The 22,379-nt window shown below is 36.2% G+C and overlaps 2 protein-coding genes across 3 annotated transcripts in view; both read right to left on the bottom strand.

Annotated features, from left to right (window-relative positions):
* Positions 1–1,363: 1,363 nt before the first annotated feature.
* Positions 1,364–7,343, bottom strand: LOC148304904 (uncharacterized). Its single transcript, XM_088267552.1, has 2 exons — positions 4,356–7,343; positions 1,364–2,718 (listed from the first exon to the last, which is right to left on the bottom strand). Exon 1 carries the CDS (start codon positions 7,137–7,139, stop codon positions 4,368–4,370), a length of 2,772 nt encoding a protein of 923 aa, XP_088123678.1. The 5' UTR covers positions 7,140–7,343; the 3' UTR covers positions 1,364–2,718; positions 4,356–4,367.
* Positions 7,344–14,966: 7,623 nt separating this feature from the next.
* The window catches only part of LOC148304903 (uncharacterized), a 30,654-nt gene continuing 23,241 nt past the window's right edge, over positions 14,967–22,379 (bottom strand). For both annotated transcript variants that reach the window (XM_088267558.1, XM_088267557.1), the window contains 4 exons: positions 18,204–18,297; positions 18,008–18,127; positions 16,372–16,509; positions 14,967–15,386 (listed from right to left, as the gene is read on the bottom strand). In XM_088267558.1, the coding sequence (XP_088123684.1) occupies positions 15,109–15,386; positions 16,372–16,509; positions 18,008–18,127; positions 18,204–18,297 (630 nt within the window). In that variant the 3' untranslated portion in view covers positions 14,967–15,108. The remainder of the gene's footprint in view (positions 15,387–16,371; positions 16,510–18,007; positions 18,128–18,203; positions 18,298–22,379) is intronic.

The following is a 22,379-nucleotide window of genomic DNA, read 5'->3' as shown; positions in this document are numbered from 1 at the left end:
CACGGAAACATGTTTGAGGAAACAAATGTTTACTAGTAAATACATAGTTTTAGAGTGAAACTGTCTCGTAGGACACTGAGCTGTACAAAACTTAACTGCTTCTGAATATAATATAGTTTGTATTTCTTATTGTAATCAGATTTTGGCTAACAACCTGTTAAAAGCAAATAATATGACAACAACTTACATTGCTAATAATAATATAATTACATATGGTAATATAGTGAAAAATGCATAAATGTTCACATATCATTCCTGTTTATACTTAATTACTAACTAAAAACTTTATGGTGGACTTTTGTCAGACTGAAACAAAAACACAACAGAACATAATAATTTAAATGAATAATAAAAAAAACCTTAGTTATTTTGTTTACTCTTTCGGGATATAGATTCGGAAACAAAACTCTCTATCGACCTCTGTCTGGTAATCATGGCGAGAGTTGATGGGCTTTCTATATTGATCTATCCATTTATCGTATGATTTTCTCAGTTTTAAATGCCTCTTGGGCTGATTTGACAACTAAAAACCTCTGCACATCTCTTGTGCACAAAATTCTTAAATTTATCAGATTTCAAAAGATTGACTGATTAGTTGCCTAGAAGGGAAATGGGATTGTGGGTGTGGTTTCACCTGTCCGCGAGTGAGTTTCTGAGGACAAAACTGTATCTGTGAAGAGAGTTAATTTTTTTTAAACTTAAAAAAAAAAATTATCAGTCAACGCTAAAGGAAACATTTTCTTGAATAAAAATATATTTCCACCGGTAAACATGTTTTCTACACCATTATCGATGTTTTATTTCGTGGGTTGTCTTTGACAGCCTCATTAGGATGACATCGCACAAACTTTGTTCAAGGTTTGTTTGAAAGTTTGGTTTTAGTGTATAAATACAAGCATAGATGACGGTACACGTGTCATTTTAGAAATAAATGTACCGGGCTTTAGTTATAAGATATATAAGGCCACATACCCGGACAGGTTAAGCGGGAATAAAAAAAGTAAGGGAAAGTATCGGTTGCGATGAACTATATTATCGTTAGTTCTATTATACAGCTGTTGATTTGATAGTTTCTCCAAAATCTATACAGAAGCTAAAAGAAATAAACAAAATAATAAGATTCTACTTCACGTATTGTCATTTAAATTATTAAAATGAATGTTCCCGAAGTAATGCAGATGAATCGATATAAGAAACATGTTTGTTTTGTTTTTCCACATCGGTACGAAGGTACGATCCTCCGCCGATGTTTAAGCAATGGACAGCGTTTGTTAGTGAGTAGAGGCTGGATGAGGATAATACTAAACACTAACACACTAATCTTAATTTAAGGATTACAGGGTACATCAAATACTAGAAATAATTTTTCGCAATATGTAATTCTAATGTTGAATAGAATTGCATTACATAAACCATTTATTTGATTGAAACAATGCTGAAACTAAACACAATAGTTTGTTTGGTAATCACAAGAATATCGCAACCGGTTGATTATGTATACACAGTGCTACAATCATAAAAGCAAGTAATAAAATGTCAAGATTATTTTTAGCGTAGATCGAATCTAAAATTAGAAAGAAAATGTTTTAAAATATATTCATGTGCTGTTGCTTTTGAAAGTCATTAATTACCAAATACAGAAGAAAAAATACTAAGTGAATTTAATATATCGTAAATAACTTAATTTGTAACCAACAACAAAATATAAAGAGATCATCGTATTTTTAATGTATCTATTGATAATGTTAGTATCGATATCAAATAGTTTAAATTATAATTTGTGTTGCCAAATATCGCCATCTTATTATGTTTGACGCTGAGCTAACGACAACCGGCATCAATCTCAATTATTTCGCCAATTTGATAATTAAAATACAAATTTTGAAATACAGTGAAACTCAGTTAATACGCCATTAAAGAGACCAAGAAATAATGGATATTTAATGAGATATGCATAAGTAAAATACACATACTTTATGATAGCGTAAAATGAGCTGTACATTTAATCGAGACAGTTTCTTGCATAGAAACTATTTATTCGAGCCGAGAGTATTCCGAAGAATGCTATTTATAATTATCTCTCAGATAACCCCATTCAGAGTGCAAATTTTAATTACTAAGTAAACAAAACTGATTAAAACACGATTCCACGTTGAAAGTAGAAACATATTTAGTATTTCATTTTAATAATAATTCAACAAAGCAACACATATTCATTAAATGTATTTTTGTTGCGATTCAATACAGAGACCCTAACTAGATATTTACACATTCACAAACTACGCACGGTCTGACTGACAAAAGGTTATGAATCCAGCCCAAAGTGCATTGCTAATAATGTACAAAATGCATGTTTATCTCTACAATGCATTTATGCAGTAGAAGAAGGACTCTGACATACAAGTCCAATTTATAATTGGATCATAAACATACAAAACGATTACAAATTAATATTGTGTCAGCTATACAGCCGAGGTTAAATTCTAGCATTTCATAATGCAATCAGTTTAAGATTATAATAGTTGTCACCGTTTTTGAGATCACTTAACCGAGTTTCGCTGTACCAACATATTTATTAAGAATGAGAGATTTAGTTTTACTTTTCATTTGATTTAAAAATCAATACCCTGCTGTGCACATATTAGCTGCAAATCTGTTGGTAGGCCATGATTTTACAGAGTGTATGTCACGTAAGCTTCACCATTAGTCCTCTGATATCTGAAGAAAAAACAAAACATGTTTATGCAATATAAGCTTGGTCCCATCAGTTTCTATAAATAAGCAACTCATTTTGAGATAGTGTTAGTCATACTTGTAGAATGAAATCTGATATTACACATTGCAGCAATAAATTATCAACTTGATATAATGAGGGTGAAATAATGAGAGTTTGTATTCAGTGAGAAAAGGCTAAATACATAATAGTTCAAATAAACTGTAACTTCTTATAGGTATACAGTAATGATCTGATGAAAATATTCAAAAATAATAAATAAAAGATTGTCAGTTCGTGATTGACAGATTTGGCTGAAGAGTTATCATGGAATGTAAATTTGATAGTGTTTTTTTCTTCAAAATTTGAATCTGTACAATTTCATTTCATTAAATGCAATAGTCTACTAGAAGGGTCCCGAACTGGTCTAATTTACTAATTTTATTAACCATAACTAGAACCTACACATTTTCACTTATTTCGCTAGCTCCAAAATTCGCTAGGAGACTTTCAACTACAAAAAAGGATAAAGAATTCACCTAAAAGAGAGGGTGATAACAAAATAATAAAGACCGCGAGAATGTGACTTCATTGGAGGTCATTGCATTATATCATGAAAAAAATAAAGTAAAGAGGTACTAAGTAGAATGGGGAAATTTTATTAATTACTACCTCTATTGAGCAATGGAGAGTCAAGTACTCGGGACACGTGGCTGGTAGCGACTTCCCCAGGAAATGACGATGGGAAAAGTCAGGCAGAAGAGCCATAAGCGGAAAGAGGCAATCTTGGTTCCACAATATAGGGGAGTGGATGGGGTTAGGATCTGTGTCCTGGCAAGGAATTGTTCGAGATCTTCCAGTATGACATCCGACAGTCAGCAAGGAATGTAGACCACAAACACAAATAACTTTTATAATTTTTTATTTAAGTTTTACTCAGTAAATGCCACTATTTTAAAAATCTATTGGGACACGTTTTTTTATGCATTCTGCATCATAGTGTCAGACACGTGTCACAATAGATTTTAAGATATAGCGGTATTTACCGAATAAAACTTAAATTAAAAATACTTAAATATTACCACAAAATGACTGCCGAATCAATAAATGAAAAAACTTTTATAATATGCAAGATAAAAAAATTTATAACTTAAACTATGGACACATAATCGCTGCTCTGAATAACTCGTGTTGACCAAAATTCTTACATAAAGATCTACCACATTTTGGTGATTTATTATATGGACCTAAAACCTGATATATAAATATCAGTTTTCATATAAAAGTTGGAATCCGGCGTGCGTTGATGATGGCCGATGATAATATTTGCAATTTTTTTCTAATAAAATTAAATACATATATATAGTTATGTAATATAATCTAATAAAATTTTAATATTTTTAAACGGTAATTAATTGTTGTTCTTAGAAATGTAGTAGATCTGTATGCCTTACCCTATACACACATCCGTGTTTATCCATCAGTGCGTAACTCATCCTGAAATTCTAGCATACTAAATAAATAATTGTCGTATTAAAGTAATGGGCAGTTTTTGTCCGAGAGACTAATAGAGAGAAAGGTCTCAAAAATGAGTCAGGCAGTGATGGGTTTACATGGAAGATATGCGAGTGTGCGTGTTTACCTGTGGGATTGATTACTGCTGCACAGTTTGGTAGGTGTGTGCGGGCTGGGCGCCGCTTTGGGACTGCGAGAGCTGGTAAGAGTAGAGGGCCGGCTGCGGCTGCGCATAGGCGGAGTAGCCGGGCGCGGCGGAGGGCGCGGGCTGCGCTGGGGGCAGGTACCCGCCCGGGTCCGCCGAGTACGCCGCTTCTGCGGAGTACGCCTCCTCCGTCGAATAGGCCTCCTCCGGCGAGTAGGTCTCCTCCGCTCGGGGGGCACTCAACATGTAGGCCGGGGGGATCGGCTGCGAGTACACCGAGCTAGACTGCGACACGGCAGCGGACTCCTGGGAGTAGCTCGGTTGGGGAGGGTTACTCTGCTGACGGGAGAAGACGACGCTCGCTTGCGTCGAATTCAGCAAAAAGTTGGACATCTGCGAGACGCCCGTCGACTGCTGGGAGAAACTAGACACGGGCCGCGAAGTCTGTTGCTGAGAATATTGCGCGGTCGACTGCGAATTCCCGGGAGAGTGCTGAGAATAATTTGTCGGTTGCGGAATGTTGGACGGTTGTTGCGAGAATGCGGAAGCGGGCGGCGTGGCGCTCGACGACTGCCGGGCGTACCCCGAGGGTTGCGCCGTCGACTGAGGAGAGAAACTCCGGTTGGATTGCAAAGTACTCATCCCTTGCTGAGAGAAACCGGAGCCCTGTTGCGAACCGTTGTTCGGCTGCTGAGAGAATGTCTGAGGTGACCGCGGGCGTTTCGCAGCCTGCTGTTGGGAATATCCGGGACTCTGTCGTTGCGGTTCGTCATTCGGCTGCTGCGAGTAGGTCTGAGCCGACGAAGGTCGCTGTTGTTGAGAATATCCGGAACTCTGTTGTACGGGAGTGCTACTAACAGACGTAGGGTAATTAGCTCCGGTTAGAGAATCGGTCGGCTGCAGCGAATAGCTAGTGGTCGGCGTAAGTCGCTGCGAGTAAACAGATGTAGATTTTGGCGCCTTTAAAGGTTGCTGACTGTATGTGAAGCTGGTGCTCGGCAGCGGCGCGAGCGGTAGAGAGTATGTGGTGCTCGGCAGTGAGGCGGATGACTGCGAGTAAACGGTGCTCGGTGGCGGAACCGGCGATGGCGAATACGCAGTACTCGGCAGCGGAGCCGACGACTGCGAATAGGCGGTACTCGGCAGCGGCGCATTCGGCTGCGAATAAGCGGCACTTGGCAATCGAGTGGGCGACTGCGAAAAGGCGGTACTCGATGGCGGAACGGGCGACTGCGAATAGGCCGAAGTCAGCGGCGGGACAGGTGACTGCGGATATGCGGTAGTTGGCGGAAGGGCGGGCGACTGCGAGTACACAGCGCCCTGCGGCGGGGCGGGCGACTGCGAGTACGCAGTGCTCGGTGACGGCAAATAGGAGTAACTGGACGATGCGTACGGGGCGGTTTGAAGGGAGCCCGACTGTGTGGGCGAGTCGCGGGGATCGGCGCGCGGCTCGGGGCGCATGTCGGCGCGTGGCTCGGGGCGCATGTCGGCGCGCGGGTCGCGACGCAGCTCGGAGCGAGGGTCGATACGCAGCTCGGAGCGAGGGTCGACACGCAGCTCGGATCGAGGGTCGACACGCAGCTCGGAGCGAGGGTCGACACGCAGCTCGGAGCGAGGGTCGACACGCAGCTCGGAGCGAGGGTCGAGACGCAAGTCGGAGTGCAGCTCGGAGTGCAGCTCGGGGCGGAGCTCGGGGCGGAGCTCGGAGTGCAGCTCGGGGCGAAGATCGGGATGGAACTCTGGGTGGAGCTCGGGGAGGAGCTCGGGGCGGAGTTCGGAGTGGAGCTCCGGGAGCAGCTCGGCGCGCGCGTCTAGACGAGCCTCGGAGCGCAGCTCGAGGTGAGGCTCGGGACGCAGCTCGGAGAGCAGCTCGGCGCGCGGCTCGAGGGCTAGTTTGGGGCGCAGCTCGGGGCGCAGTTCCGCCTGCGGGAAGATAATGGGGTACTGCTCCACCTGGGCGTTGATCTTCTCGTTCCTGAGGGCGGCCACTTGCTGAACCACTTTTATTTTATAAAAGGCCGCGATATCGCTTAACGATTTGTTTTCGTCTTCGATCGAATTCAACTTCTTTATGAGTAAGGTGTTGTCCAACTTCATCTGATCGCATTTGTCGCAGGGTACGACGAGTTTCTTCCTCTTTATGGCGGGGGGCTCGGGGGGCGGCGGCGGCGGAGGGTTCCAGGGCAGCGGCGGCGGCGGCGGCGCCGGCGGCTGCACCGCCATGGGCGGCGGCAGCGGCGGCAACGGCGGCAGCGGCAGCGGCGGCGGGGGCCGCGACAGGTCGGCCATCTGCATCATGCCGTCCATGTCCGCGTAGGGCCGCGCCAGGACGGACACGGGGTCGTAGGGCAGCGAGGGGCCGGCCATGGGGGCCATGGGGTCCGAGGGCGGGAGCGGTGCGGGCGCGGGCTCGTACGGCGGCAGCGGAGCGATCATGGGGTCGTAGGCCTGCATCGAGACGGCCATGGGATCGTAGGGCTGCATGGGGTCGAAGGGTCGCAGCGGGGCGGCCATGGCATCCACGGCGGCGTGCGAGGGGTCCAGCAGCGACGCTTGCAGGGGATCCACTTCGTCTCGCGGGTGCTGGAACCTGCAGTTGGCCCGGGTGCAGTTGCCGCGCAGGTAATCCCTACATACGTGGTTGTACTGCTTGGCGGAGTACGAGGTGTCTTGCGGGGGCGGCGAAGGTTCCGGATCCGGAACCGATATATCTTTCCCTGGTGAGATCTCGTTACCAGTACTGATGATTAATTCGTTTTCGGCCATGCTATACACATCACGGATATCCTTCTAGCGGAGAAAAAGTACTTCGTTCTTTTAATTGTTATAACGCCTCCTCGACACGCGCGACGACTTATTTCGATTGAAATATAAAATATTTTTATCACAATCGTGACAAAAATACAAACGAAAAACTGTACGCAGCGAAGAGAAAATCTTGCGAGCTTTGACAAGAGACAATAGTGCAATGGTTTTTTCTTTTCGTGTAATGAAAGTGTTGCCAACTTGAAAATCGGTAGATAAAAATGGTTTTCTTGATAAAAGGTGTCTTTGGCTTCCAAAAAAACGTTTTCAGGCTATATTGAAAGAAAGAAAGATCGCTTGATTTAAAGAAATATAAACAACAAGATATCGTAAATTTATATATATTTGAACACAAAAAATAGGCTACAAGACGGTAGATTGGGACCTATTTCCATAGATCGGTAGATCTCGGTGAATTTCGGTAGATCTACTAATATTTCGGTATGGTTAACAACTACGTACCATAGACAAATCTGACGAGCGATTACGAGATATACGAGAGAGTCGTATAATAGAAACAACAGATCTAATTTTATAAGAAATTAAAGTGTAGTACTAAGCAAGTCATAAAAAAGAGATCCCTGTATAGCTACTATCCGCAAACACTGTTATTTTGATTTGGCATCGATTTTTCATAGCACTAACACACAAACTCATTGTGCACGCTAAAAAGTTTTTTACTTTAATTAGAAATTAGTACCGAGTGAAATTAAATTTTGACAAACTTTTCTGTAGAATAACTATTGTCTGGAGCATACTGTTGTATGGAACTGAAACAGGGCAGGCAGAACGGGGTCAAAATCTTAGTAAATGGCTTATTAGAGCGATTGATTTCCCATAATTAAAAAAAAGTTCATTACACAATAATTTTCAAAATAGAGTTTGTATATACTCGTAAGTATAAATGGACCTTAGCGTAGAATCTGAACAATGAGCTAAGAAATAATGACGATTGTATAAATAGAATAAACAAAAACGTTGGACTCACTTGGCTAGACCAAGGGAAAAAATTGTAAAAAGGATATTATGTGTTGAACTATGGTGATATTATCATTGCTAAATGTCTGAACTCATTTCATAAATGTCGCGTCTTAAGCAACCTTGAACTACCTTTTTATGTTTAGAATGTCAGTTACAATATGTCACGATTATGATTATATTTTGTTATTCTTCTTCAATATATTCTTTCCATTTTTTTATACGAAACTCGCTCCAACAAAATTTTTACAAGATGTGACATTCTTTTTAAATTCGAATATAAAAATATTTTCTCCAATGTTTGTCAATTCTCCTACTAAGGAGCACAAAAAAGACATTTTTATTTGATTTTGGCCGAGATCTCCGTACAGCTGTCGTCTACTTACACCTATTTCTTTTAATTTTTCATATGGCTTTGCGTTTTTGTGAAATAGCATCATATATGCTTTAAAAAGACTTCAGAACTTTCTCCCGAAGACAGCGAAAATAAAATTGTCCCAATTTATTCTTCTGTCTTTTATATGCTATGCTAATGTTTGCTACATTGATGCGACCGTTGATCGTATCAATCGTCAGGATCGTCTACAAAATGAAAGCATTCGTTTAATTTTCAATCTAAAGAAATATGAACATCTTTTTAGATTGAAAATGAAACGACCTTCTCGCACTGAACTAAAATGGCTTTGTCAGTGCATACATTTCCAATCTCTCACGCTACTTTATAATATTCTTCACAACCCTAATGCACCTAAATATCTTGCTGAAAATTTAATATAGGGACACTACTCTAAAATTAAGACTTAGCTTCAAATACGGTGCTTGAAAATGATGCGGAATGCATCAAAATATGTGTCACAAAAGATTTGAAGAAAAAGCGGTATTTGCCATGTAAAAATTAAATTAAAAACGGAAAATTTTACACTGGTGAGGTGTTCCATCTCTGAATGTACTTCTTCGTATATTTTATGCATGTACATATTTATTTATATATATTTGTCCATATATGTTATAAACCTCTCAGATCATGGTCTATCACTTCGTTCTTCCCAAGAAAGAACACTTTCCGTTCCTCGCCATAACACATCATTCTTCAGTAATTCCTTCTCTGTCCGAGCGGCCAGACTATGGAATGAATTACATATCCTTGTAAAAAATGCACCTTCTCTGATAACTTTTAAGAAACGTCCGAGATATTACTATCTGTCATTAGAATCCTAACTGTTCATCAAAACTTATACCCTAAGCCTTTTCCTCAATCTCCTTCCGTAAACTCCCTTTTTCTTTTTCTTTCCTCATTATCAATCATTTATAATTTTCATAAATATTTAATACAATATAAAGTAGTTGCTTAATTAATACAGCAGTAATTTTTAATTTATGATTTTTTTCATGTTCAAGCACTATCTAACCTCTGATAGCAAGTAACTATGTATAGAAGGTATCAAAAGTTTTGACTAACTAGTCTGTTTTTGGTTGGTTAGAAGATATTGATTTTTAGCAATAAGCCCGCCAATGTACATATTTCTTTTCTGTACGTGAAGTTTAAATAAATAAATAAATATATTGATCATTTTATAAATATTTATAACAAAATATTGTAAAAATAATTTGTACCTAGTACGCCATCAATTTTCAATTATATTCTAGATGTTATAAACATTTTATTAATTTCTTTAAATGAATTATATTTAAAAATTTCTTTGTTATGTAATTAGTGAATAACATCCTCAAGACACTCGTACATATAAGCAGTATATACTTACACAACCTAGTGCTAATGCACTAGAAATTATACTATTCTCATTTCCTTCTTATTTAGTACCTACCTAATATTGTTCTTCTCATCTTACTACAGTGGCCTTCACCCTGAGCTCCTTCACTTATGTCAACTCCATCTCATCAAATACATTTTACACTTAATGAAACCTCCCTGTAACGGTCACCTTTTTGGAATGTAAACATGGCCGTTATATGGAGGTACACATATGACATGATGTGACTAAATACTTTTTTCTTCATTAATTCTCAATTTTACGTAAAAAAAGTTTTAAATTTTGTCCTAGGATATTAGGGAAATAAAAAAACAACTTGGTTACTTTTCACAATACGCTGTATTATATAAATAATATGCAATCAATATAAAAGCTTGGACGGTCACATACAACAATATGAATAATAACATGAACCATTTTCTATATTATTTTGTAAAAATACTGAATGTCACCAGTGCCAGTATACGAGTTTTATAAACTTTATAAAATAAAAGAACTTTGTTTTTAAACACTTTTTATTGGTATTTATTTTCTCCAACCGGTTTCGATAAAAACCTTATCATTATTAGGGTTAAACATGTTTTTATAAAGTTTATAAAATGTGTCACAAAGTATCTGCAAAAAACGTTCAAGAAAACATACAAATTTTATATTTGTATTCTCCTGTATATCGATTAATCCTTCACCTTGACCTCTTGTAGGTCTGACTATCTTGCGACATATAATTAACATAATAAAGTTAACGCCATTCGGTCCAGATAGGCATCAGAATGTATAAATATATATTTTTAAAATTTAACAAAATAGCATTAGCGCCAATCAACTCTAGCCATATAACTACTCGCCACACATATTTTCATTAAACTTTAAGTATTCTAAAATTTTTCCAACTAATGCCAAAACAGCGTAAAGTATCACAATTCCAGTGTTAGAACAAATCGAATTTCTTCTTTATAACTGCGGTTATAATTTTAAAGGACTAAGTTTAATGTAAACATTTCAATATTAAATTTGTGCAATACGTTTGATGGTTATCGAATACTTCTATGACCTCAACATCCCCTATAGATGTCCAAGATATGGGTAGAAATGTGAGTCCCTCATTTTAAAAGACAAATATTTTACATTCACCAATTCTACCCATGATTGACAACCACACTACTCAAATTCTTGAACATTCTAGATACATTGATCAAATTTATAACACAGTATGCGCGAGTTCACAATAGCCATCTATGGTGGGATGAGGAAAGCTTTTATTAAGCAGAGACTCTTTCCATTTGTATGTGAGGTCCGAGTCCCGGATTATTTTCACATACTTGAGAAACGCCTGAATACTTGATTTTCAATTTTTATTTTAGCTTATAATTTGACCAGTTATTTATTTACAAGATTTTGAGTGTGTCCAAATACTTGTTCACAAATCTGGAATATATCGAATTAGGAGTTATTTTTTGACATCTCAACATACATGAAGAAGAATATGGGAAATATATAATACCTGTATATAAAAATAATTCCTAATTGAAGGTTTGTGTCGGGTTGTGGTCCCGTGGTTAATGTCGCGGACTCTTAAGTCATTAAGTCGGAGTTTCTCGGTTCAAACCCACTCTACCACAATAAGATACCTATTTCTAATAATGAGCCGCTTAGCCTCACAGAAATAGTATGAAATTGAAATAGTTGTGTGAATAATAAAAACACAAATATTTCTCTTTATTAAAAAAAAATATAATCCAGATTTGTGAACAAGTATTTGGACACACTCAAAATGTTGATGTCAAAAACCATCACCTGGCTCACTGTCATGCCAGGACACGCTGTATAGGGTAGACTGGGTACGGTTGAAACAAAGGACGGTTGAAACAGAGCAAATATCTTGCAAACCGTATGCGGTAGGGTGAAGGGTCCAAGGGACGAACAAAGTGGACAACAAGTTCAAACACAAATATCAGTGTTGCATCGCTCGCCGCACTGTGCAGTTGCTTGTAGGAGGTCCTATTGTATTTTGATAACCAAAAGTAAGTATTTTTGTTCTGAGAATTTTCCTTTTATTACGGTTTCTATTGAAACGATATAATTGAGTATGATTTAGTGTTTGAAATGAAGCTTGTAGAACACGATATAGTGATTAGTTTTAATGTGCCATTATTGTTAACATTACTATTTTCTGTTTTCCACCTGAAGGAGGGGTTGGGGACGGTTGAAACATTTTTTGTGGGTACGGTTGAAACAACATATTTTTTCAGTTTTCCTGTTTTCTAGATGCCGAGAGTACGCGCAAGAAAGACTTCGAGAGGAGAGGTCGACTTGTTGAGGTATACATACGCTGATGAGGAGGTTAAAGCAGGAGATTCACTGCGAAAAGCGTCGGAAAAGCATGGATTAAACCACTGTTCGCTCATTAGATATATACGAAAGCGAGATGCATCTGGTGAAGAAGAAAATGGGATATGAACCCCACAACAAAGTTTTTAATAAATAGCAGGAGCAGGAGCTTGCAAAATACATGCCACTAAAAAAACAGAGAAAGAAGAGATAAGAAAAGAGCATGAAATAAGGTTGAAACGGATGAAACTAAGTAAGTGAAGAAAAGATTGGATGGAGGAAAAAGTAGAAGGATCGTTAAAGGAAAAAATAATCATAATACGCAACAGGAATCATCATCAAAAGAGGACGAGTGCTATTGTCTTGTTTGTCTGTCACTGTATTTAGAGAGCAGATCCGGTGAAAAGTGGATACAGTGCACCACTTGTAAACTGTGGGCTCAAGAAGACTGCGCAAAAGGTGGTCTTAGCTATGTTTGCCATAATTGCGACTCGGAATGATCCCAAAGCTAGATTTCCGCTTGATTTATGACTAATCAAAATGACAGAAGTGTTTCCTTTTAGTTTATTCACAGATTATTTTCGTTCGATTTGTTTTTTTTTTTAAATACCATTGTTTTTAGTTGTTTTTGTTCATTACATATCTGTAGACTGATTAATATTGTCATGCGGTGCCATAATTATTTATAACACAAAAATAAATAATTAATAAAACGTCTTACAATATTAAATATTTATTTATTTGCGTGTGTTTCAACTGACCCCAATCACTGTTTCAACTGCCCCTGGTATGGGGACGGTTGAAACAAATCGGATATGTTTTTTAAATTTGATATGCCACTAAAAATAACAAACCGGGTACTGAAATAATACTTCCCATTAGTAGACAGAAACACGCTCTTGTATTTAATGCATCTTCATCATCGCTTGACTTATAAAGAGCAATACTATGGACAATATAAGCAAAATTGTTTCAACCGTACCCAGTCTACCCTACGCGTCCAACTCTCACGGGTGACTTGATTTGAGCGAATTCTACTATGACAAAGTGTATAAAGTAACTTAATAAATACACAAATACCCTTAGAAAATAATATATTATTAACCCTCCTTTAAAATTTTAATCCACGTCATCAAAATATTGCAATGAGATGTTAGTGTTTCATGGTTCAAAAATATATTTATATATATATAAATATATATATATATATATATATATATATATATATATATATATATATATATATATATATATATATATATATATAAATATATATATATATATATATATATATATATATATATATATATATATATATATATATACATATATATACATATATATATATATATATACATATATATATATATATATATATATATATATATATATATATATATATATATATATATATATATATATATATATATATATATATATATATATATATATATATATATATATATATATTTATGTATATACATTTAAAGCTGTGCTTATAATAATTTTCCTACATTGATGATCAAACACTTCAAATTACTAACTAATTTCTAGCGTCCAACAATTATTATTGTTAGTAATATTCTTTTACATAAATATATATTATTATTGATCATATTATCTTAGAAGCCACTCAAAAGTGTTTTAAATGATAATTATTTACATATCCGCGGTTTTAAGTGCTTAAAAAAAGAGTAAATACATTTTATTATTTTATTTATTTCATTAATTGATTCGGCAGTCACTTTGTGGTGAAATCTATCCATTTTTTATTAATGTTTTACTTAGTAAATACCACTATTTCTTAAAATATACTGTGACGTGTTTCGATGCATCGATATTTGAATTACGGTGTTTGAAAATGATGCGGTGCATCGAAGTAAAAAAATAATTAACTTTTTTATTTATTCCCAGAATCATTACATTTGAAAAAAATTAAGAATGCCAGAAAGAAAAAAACAAAACATTAACTTCCCTATAACGTCACCTCCGATAACGCGGTACCTATCTCAGCGTTATAGGGGGGTTTACTTTATGTGTTTATTATTATTATGCACAGTATTATAACATTTGAGCAGTGGCATAATCGAATCTATTCTGCAAAGTAGCGCTAGTAATTTTTTTTTAACATCAGATGAAATTTTTTATAATTTTATTTCATCAATATGGATATCAGATGCTAGTAAACAATTTATTAACTAATTTGTTAAAAAGGTATTCTGGTAGATAAATTAATATTTTTCATTTCAAACCACTTTTTTGGTTAATGTTAATGTTTAATACCAATACACTTTTTAAAATTATTTGGAGAAACGTCTATAGTGAAATAACAAATTTCATGTTTTTAATATTTTTAGTTTTGAGATATTGGCATCTTTGTAAAAAAAATCACCGCCCCAAAAATCCTTTTCGTACTCTGAAAATTTCAAATTGCCAAGTTGAGCGGTTCGGGCTGGACATTTTGAGTCCGACATCAGCCAAAACTTCATTTCATATATATAAAATATGAAAATAAATATAAAATTATTGCTCTGTTATTTATTTTTTACTACCAAGGATCTCAATTGGACAAAAAAATATTAATAAAATATAAAAATGAATACAAAAAAGATCCCACAAAGGCATGGCCTGTGTGTGGGTATACAATATAATTTAGTCATAGTAAAGGGTTTATAGGTTTTATAAGTAAAACTAAAATAATAGTGTTATATTTTTAAATTTCTTAGGTGGAAACCTATAATTGGAATGTTATTTTTTTGTATTTTATCATATTATGTTATTTTTGTCGAAATATTATGTTGGTTTTCCAATAAAATAAAAAAATAAATCATTAAAAATATTAGCGTCGGCGTTCAGACCAGCATGGCCGAGATGGGGTTGTAGCGCATGACCTTTGAGAGCAGGATCCACGCGAGGCTGGCGAGCGCGCACAGCGCCACGCCGCCCCAGCCGAGCTGCAGCGACCAGGCCGTGTGGAAGGCGCGCGCCCCCAGCAGCCGCAGGGCCTGCTCCTGGTGGCCGCCGCCCGCCACGCCGTCTATGGTCCCGTCGGGCCCCGCGCCGCCCGCGCGCGCCTTGCCTTGCAGCCGCTTCAGGTGGATTATCATGAGGGTGAACAGAGCGAAGAGAGCTGGAAGGCCAAATGAACGCTCTAATGATTATTATTATTTTATTAAAACCCTTACCCGCACCCCAATGGTGCATAGGGCACTGCATCATATAAACGCGGTGTTATCTTGATCATTAACACACGAAGGAAAGGTGATCGGCCCTCCGCTTCGGGCACCAGTCCAAGGTAATATTGAATAAATATTGGAGTGAAAAAATCACTTATATTTATTTGACCCTCCCTGGGAATCGAACCCGGGACCTCCAGAACGGTAGCCGAGCGTGCTGACCATTACACTACGGAGGCGGACAAAATGCTCTAATGATTACGCGTTTTTATCGATTGTTGCGCGGTACGATCGATAATCCTGAAATTATCCGGAACATTGGTCTGCATGTTCCCGATAGTCACCTAAGACAGCTTCGATATCGATTTTTTCACATTCCTATACACAGGACCAACTTGCCGATGGTTATGCCTGTAGGAAGAGCTACCGCTATGTTGAACAATATCACATTGGATATTGATCTGTTCCATGTGTCCGAAGGAGTTTTCCGAAGCGGGATTCTTCTACACCTTTATGTCTTCTTGCTTACTTTTAATATATACGTCTTGAATATTGTTTGTTATGTATATATTAATTTTTTATTGTTGAATAAATTGAACATGGACTTTTTTATTTTTTATTTTATGTATTTATTTAACAAAAACACATAAAAAAATAATATTGTGACAATTGTTTCGCCTAGTTTGGCATTTTCAAACGAATATATTTTTTTTATGTTTTTCTATCAATAAAATACAACTTAGTAGACTCAAGAAATCTGTGTTTGATTTAAAATTAATACATAAATTAAAATGGAGTTCTACAAATTAAACGCCAAATCAATAAATAAGTAACATGGACTTGTTGACCAGACAGACTCGACTGCAAAACAGACGTCATAGGCTATTTTAGAATATTGGATCAAGAAAAATTATTTAAGGTGGTGTAGACATAATTTACCTGCAAGAAGGTACATGACCCCCGTCACCAGAACTGCGCTAATCTGATGCTTGCAGACTCCGAAAGCTCCAACCAACGCTGCACTTCCCAGTACTATGAGGCACACCAGGGAACAGGAAATTGACAGATTTTGCATTCCTAAAAATCAACAATACAAAAAGGTTTGTCAGCAACAAAAAAATATTACTATTTACGAGACGGTCACTGCATTTCATACGCACATAGGCCGGTATATCGTTGTCATACAGGAGAAAGTGACCAAGTACATTTTTTACAAAAACGTGATCATTGACTATTTAATATCTTCCTAGCTTAATATTACCCTGAAAGCATCCCAAAGGATTTTAAACTTACAAGTTTAATATATTGACTTGTTAAAAATGACTAACTGCATTGATGTTTATTTTATTGCCAAGCAAAAGTGACTTAAATGGCCCTCCTAAGCATTTAACGTTTTGATAGTTGTTCACTTTCTTTTGTTCGACTACGATATGTATATTTGAGTATGATTTCGTTTTTTTCTAATTATGATTTAAAATTAATACCAGAAAACATCTGTGAAAACATTTCATCTCTTACTGTTTCTTATCAGCATCCAATTGTTCATTATATGAAATCAGAGTGATTAGTCCGGCTTTTCTGATTTCTCCAGTCTTCCAGGTAGTCAGAAATTCATTGTATAATTTAAGTCCACTATATAAAATCTTTTCCTGGTCTGCGCTTGTTCATGGCTCTTGGATATAGCAGTGTTGCTGTCGCATGTTTTTTTAAATTCATTATGTATGTATGTTAACATTTTTAATCTTACGATATATTTATATTAATCTCTTTTATGATTTCTGTGCAATTTTATGTACGACCCCCGTGGTATACATTTTCGTCAGGTAATTTATATTGTTATGAAATGCTGTGACTGTCTAGTAAATAGTCATAATTTTTTGAACAAGTATTTGTCAACACTCAAAATGTTGTAAATAAGTTATCTGGTCAAATAATAAGCTTAAATAATAAAAATGAAAATTATATTTTCTGGCGTTTCTCATGTGTGTGATTATAATCCAGGATTCGGACCTCACATACTAAAAAAAGAGTTTCTGCTCAATAAAAAGCTTATTTTCGTCTCACCAATATATGTCTCTAGTGAAGTTCTAGTGATTCAAGAACAATGTTTCAAATTTGGTTCATATAAATAGAACTTCCAAGAATTTGAGTAGTGTGGTTGTCAATAATGGCTAGAATTGGTGAATGTTACACGTGTGTAAAATGATCACTTAAACCAGCCTATGACGGTCGTCAGCCCCGTAAATGCCCAGACTTCCATATTCTTCTTCATCTTTGATGAGATGTCAAAAAGTAATATGAATTTATATTGAATTGAGTTGTTTTTTTTTTGTTTACTAAGGGGGTTTCATAGATTGTCTTACGATATCTGTTTTGTTTACTTATTTATTTTTTTACAAAAATATTAATAATATTAGTATACAACCACTCACCGAGATTTTTATGTCTACCGGATTCGAGACGTACCCGTCTCTTCGTCAGGACAATCACTATTACAGCACGCAAACAATACCACCATAGCACCATTTACACACTTAAAACTACACAAAATATTTAACACATGCGATTTGCTTACTATGTTGCCAATCTCCTCTGGGTTCTTCCCCCCGCGCGCCCTCCGTCCCCCCCGCCAGATAGTTGACACAGGAATGAGCCTTGGGGAACCCCACTCGGGAGAGTAGCATTATCTCCTCATCTGAAATGAGCAACCAAGATTAATAGCCGTTTATACTTGATAAATCCGCTTCGGCGATGGTTGCACGTCATCAGACCTGTTAGTGTGACGCAGAGAGTCCAGATTCCTCCGTTCATGGGGACTAGGAAGGTGTTCCGCAATATTCTTTCCTCTTGATTCTTGTCCATCACCTGAAAACAATAAACACTCTTGGTCAAATCGCACACTCTTTTCAAGAACGTCATAAATCAAAAATCGTCAATTTTCAGTTGTGCATGTTATAGGCACGCCCAGAAAATGTACTATGTCCCAGCAAAAGCGGCATATTTTAACCTTATATTTACCCGCTACAGGGTAGAAAGTGTTGTTTTTGCATTTTGAAGAAAAGGTATTGGTAAATTATTTTTTTTAAATATACTATTTATTTTTCAAATGGAGAAAAAAAATTCAGGTTTTACCTAAAAGATTTTTTGCACAGTAAAAAGTTCAATAAGTTGCTTGATATTTATTTTTAATACATTGTATTAAACTTTAAAAACGTTGTCCTGAAAACTCAATTTTTTGATTTATGACGTTCTTGAAAGGAGTGAGCGAAATAAGAACTAGTTATTATGGAAATGGAATTTAATTTTTAAGCACAAACATACCCGTTGCCATAAGTAAAAAAAAATAAAATATTATGAACAATTTTCAAATCAGTGTGAAATCAGTGTTTTTTTCCAATTATGAGATTTAAAAAATCACATTTCACATCACTAAAATGAAAATTCTCTACTCAGCATTACAGTATGAAAAAAATTGAGAAGAAATAATGGTATTTACTAAGTAAAACATTAATTAAAAATGAAAATAATGAGTTAAACTCGGTGCATTGAAAAAGGGTAAAGAGACAGACATTTCATTTATGGGAAATTTTACCATTTATGGTATATCCAGTCAAAAAAAATGCTTAAATTCTAATAAATCAATTTTTGTTTTACCCAAAAATGTATAGATTGACAATAAACGGCATAAATAGTTTTTTTTTTAAATCTTGTTGACAGACAACAGACAACGTGTTGCAGAAATATGTCTGACACGATCGACACCCGAATCTACCAATGCTATTCTCATATGCAGCGCAGGATCTAAGTACAAGCTACACAAGCTGTAGCTTGGGGCCCACAAAAAATATTTTACTAATGAACAATTGTTATATATGCATGCTTAAATATACTGCAGAATTATTAGTCCCATTGCTGCATTCCGGAACGTCCCATATTTTTCACCCACTTTGATTAATCATACTAAACTAAAATATTTTTTATTTATCCGCCTCCAAAGTATAATAGTCAGCACGCTCGGCTACCGTTCTGGAGTTCCGGGTTCGATTCCCCAGGGGGGGGGGTTAAATAAATTAAAGTGATTTTTTCACTGTAATATTTATGAAATACCCTGGACTGGTAACCTGAAGCGGATGGCTGATCAACTATTCTTCATGTGTTAACAACGATCAAGATAACACTGCGTTTGTAGGATGCAGTGCGCTATGCACCATTGGGTGCGGATCAGGGTTTGAAGATGAAGAAAAAAATATTTTAGTTTAATATAATTCTTTAATCCGAATGAACGTGTTTTGAGAGATATGATAATAAATGTGAATTGTGCCTTTTAAAAGAACATATGTTTATTTTTACCAGAGATTGCATTTTTAAGTTTGTTAATAAAAACGATTTTAAGTTAAAGATTTGTAATTTATCAATCAATAAACTTCTTAATTGTATTTCAATTCAACCCTGTAGGTATTTGAAAATCATATTTGTCACTGGCATAGAATATATGTACTTATAAAGGGCCATATAATCAAATATCTCAAGTCTATATCCGGCCCTGCTCATATGAACAAATCACTAGAAAACATATGGAATTATTTCTACGCAATGAACTACAATAGGCAGTAAACATTTTGAAGTCTGTTATTTTGTTTCGACAATTCGTTAGAACGAACGTTGTGACAAACCCGGCATTGTTTGGTTTGAGTTATAGAGTACCATTCAGAACGGACAATAGAACATAATATATGTTTGAACTTTTATTAACATATCGTAGTCATACAGGAGAAAATGACATTTTTTACGAAAACGTGATCATTGACTACTTGATATCTTACTAGCTTAATATTGCCGTGAAAAAATCCCAAAGCGATTTAAAACTTGGAAGTATAATGTATTGACTTGTTAAAAATGACTAATTGCATTGATGTTTATTTTCTTGCCAAGCAAAAGTGACTTAAATGGCCCTCCAGAACATTTTACGTTTTGTTGGTTGGTCACTTTCTTCTGTACGGCTACGATATATGGTATTCCGAAAACAATTCGACATCAATGACAGTAAAAATCGATACAAAACGTTTGTCGAGATATTATCAAATAAGCTTCATAACCGTCCGTTTTCAACCGTGTTTTGCTGTAAATTAACAAAATCAATTTGACCGACATATCATAATTTTAACTAACCATCACGCCGCTTTCCTGAAGGGGTAGGCAGAGACAATAAAACGCCACACCAATCTGTCTATGCAAACTAACAATCTTCGCCTTTCCCGCATTCATGCATCTCCCCATACATACATACCAGCTGATTATTTCGACTCCTGAACTGACCATTTTAAAGTATTCGGTCATGCCAAGTTTTCTTCGGTCTTCCTCTGCTTCTATTAACGGCCACATCCGCCTCATAATTTTATGTGTTTTAATTACATTACATAACTGATTCATGGCATATTGAATGTGTCATTTTAATTCATTCGAGAGATGAAATATATCGAAGCTAATTAGAGATTTAAATATTATAAAACTAGTGTGACAAATCTGTGTGATTCTGAAACAATACTAAAAACGAGTATTAATATAATACGCAGTATTATGTAAAATAAAATCAATAATACGTTATCCATAAAATAAAATATTAATGGATGTGCTAGCAACAGAGTACGGCTAAGAGCACTAAATTATAAAAAATACAACTGTTCATAAATAAATGTAGCAATATCGGAATAAAATGTGTTACCGAGATATTCTTACCGATTTTTTGAAGTTGTATAAAATGACTTTTAATGTGTGCTCTGTGGCGGTAAATTTTAAAAAAATTATCGTAAATTTCCCAAGAAAAGCGAAAACTCAATAAAAAAATGTTTTTTTGAAAACGAAAAAACATTCCATTACCAATAAACATTCCATTACCATTACTAATAAAACAAACTATTTTTTTCAAGTCGTGGAATATATTAACTGGGATACAGTTTTGTGGTAAACGAACGAGCTCAGGGTTAATGACCTTTTTGATACATTTTTCTTTTTCTTTAAAACCTTATCCGCACCCCTATGGTGCATAGGGCACTGCGTCATATAAACGCAGTGTTTTCTTGATCTTTTATACATGAAGGAAAGGTGATCAGCCCTCCACTTTAAGTACCAGCCCAGGGTAATATTGAATAAATATTACAGTGAAAAAATTACTTATATTTATTTTGCCCCCCTTGGGAATCGAACCCGGGACCTCCAGAACGGTAGCCGAGCGTGCTGACCATTACACTACGGAGGCGGACATTACATTTTGATACATGATAAAAGAAACGGAGGAGGAATCGTAAGTAGGAATAGAAAAATAGCAGCGATGGCTAGGACACTCAGGGTTACGTACGCGTACTCCTATAAGCTTTGTACCAGTAATTTGAGGACATATTCATACTTCTACATTGAATATTGGTAAAATTATAGATACATATTTGATGTTAAAAGAGACATTTCAAAAGAAATAATAATGAATTATTTTTTATAGAATTTTCGCAAAGCAAGTTATTTAACTGACCGAATTAAACTTTGACTTAAAAGGCATCAATCACAAATACTTCTTAATATTATTCACCAATAGGAAAAACAGAAAAGAAGTAAATATGTTGATGTATAAAAAAAACAATTTGTGTCATTCAGGTACATATGAATGTAATATTTATCTACATATCGCTCACTCCTTTCAAGAACGTCATAAATCAAAAATCGTCAATTTTCAGTTGTGCATGTTTCCCAGCAAAAGAGTCATATTTTTAACTTAATATTTACCCGCTACAGGGCAGAAAGTGTTGTTTTTGCATTTTGAAGAAAAGGTATTGTTTAATTATTTTTATAAATATACTAAATATTTTTCAAATGGAGAAAAAACCTTCAGATTTTACCTAAAAGCATCTGTTGCACAGTAAAAAGCTCGGTAAGTGGCTTAATATTTATTTTTAATA

Source organism: Brachycentrus maculatus, unplaced genomic scaffold (genome assembly GCF_059751285.1).
Source record: "Brachycentrus maculatus isolate JH-2025_06_01 unplaced genomic scaffold, ASM5975128v1 h1tg000299l, whole genome shotgun sequence".
NCBI classification, from domain to species: domain Eukaryota; kingdom Metazoa; phylum Arthropoda; class Insecta; order Trichoptera; family Brachycentridae; genus Brachycentrus; species Brachycentrus maculatus.
Note: the sequence above shows the minus strand (reverse complement) of the source record. Positions and strands in the feature narration are given on the sequence as shown.

Coding starts and splice junctions, on each gene's coding strand:
- LOC148304904 (XM_088267552.1), bottom strand. CDS start 7,139: ATGGCCGAAAACGAATTAATCATCAGTACTGGTAACGAGATCTCACCA.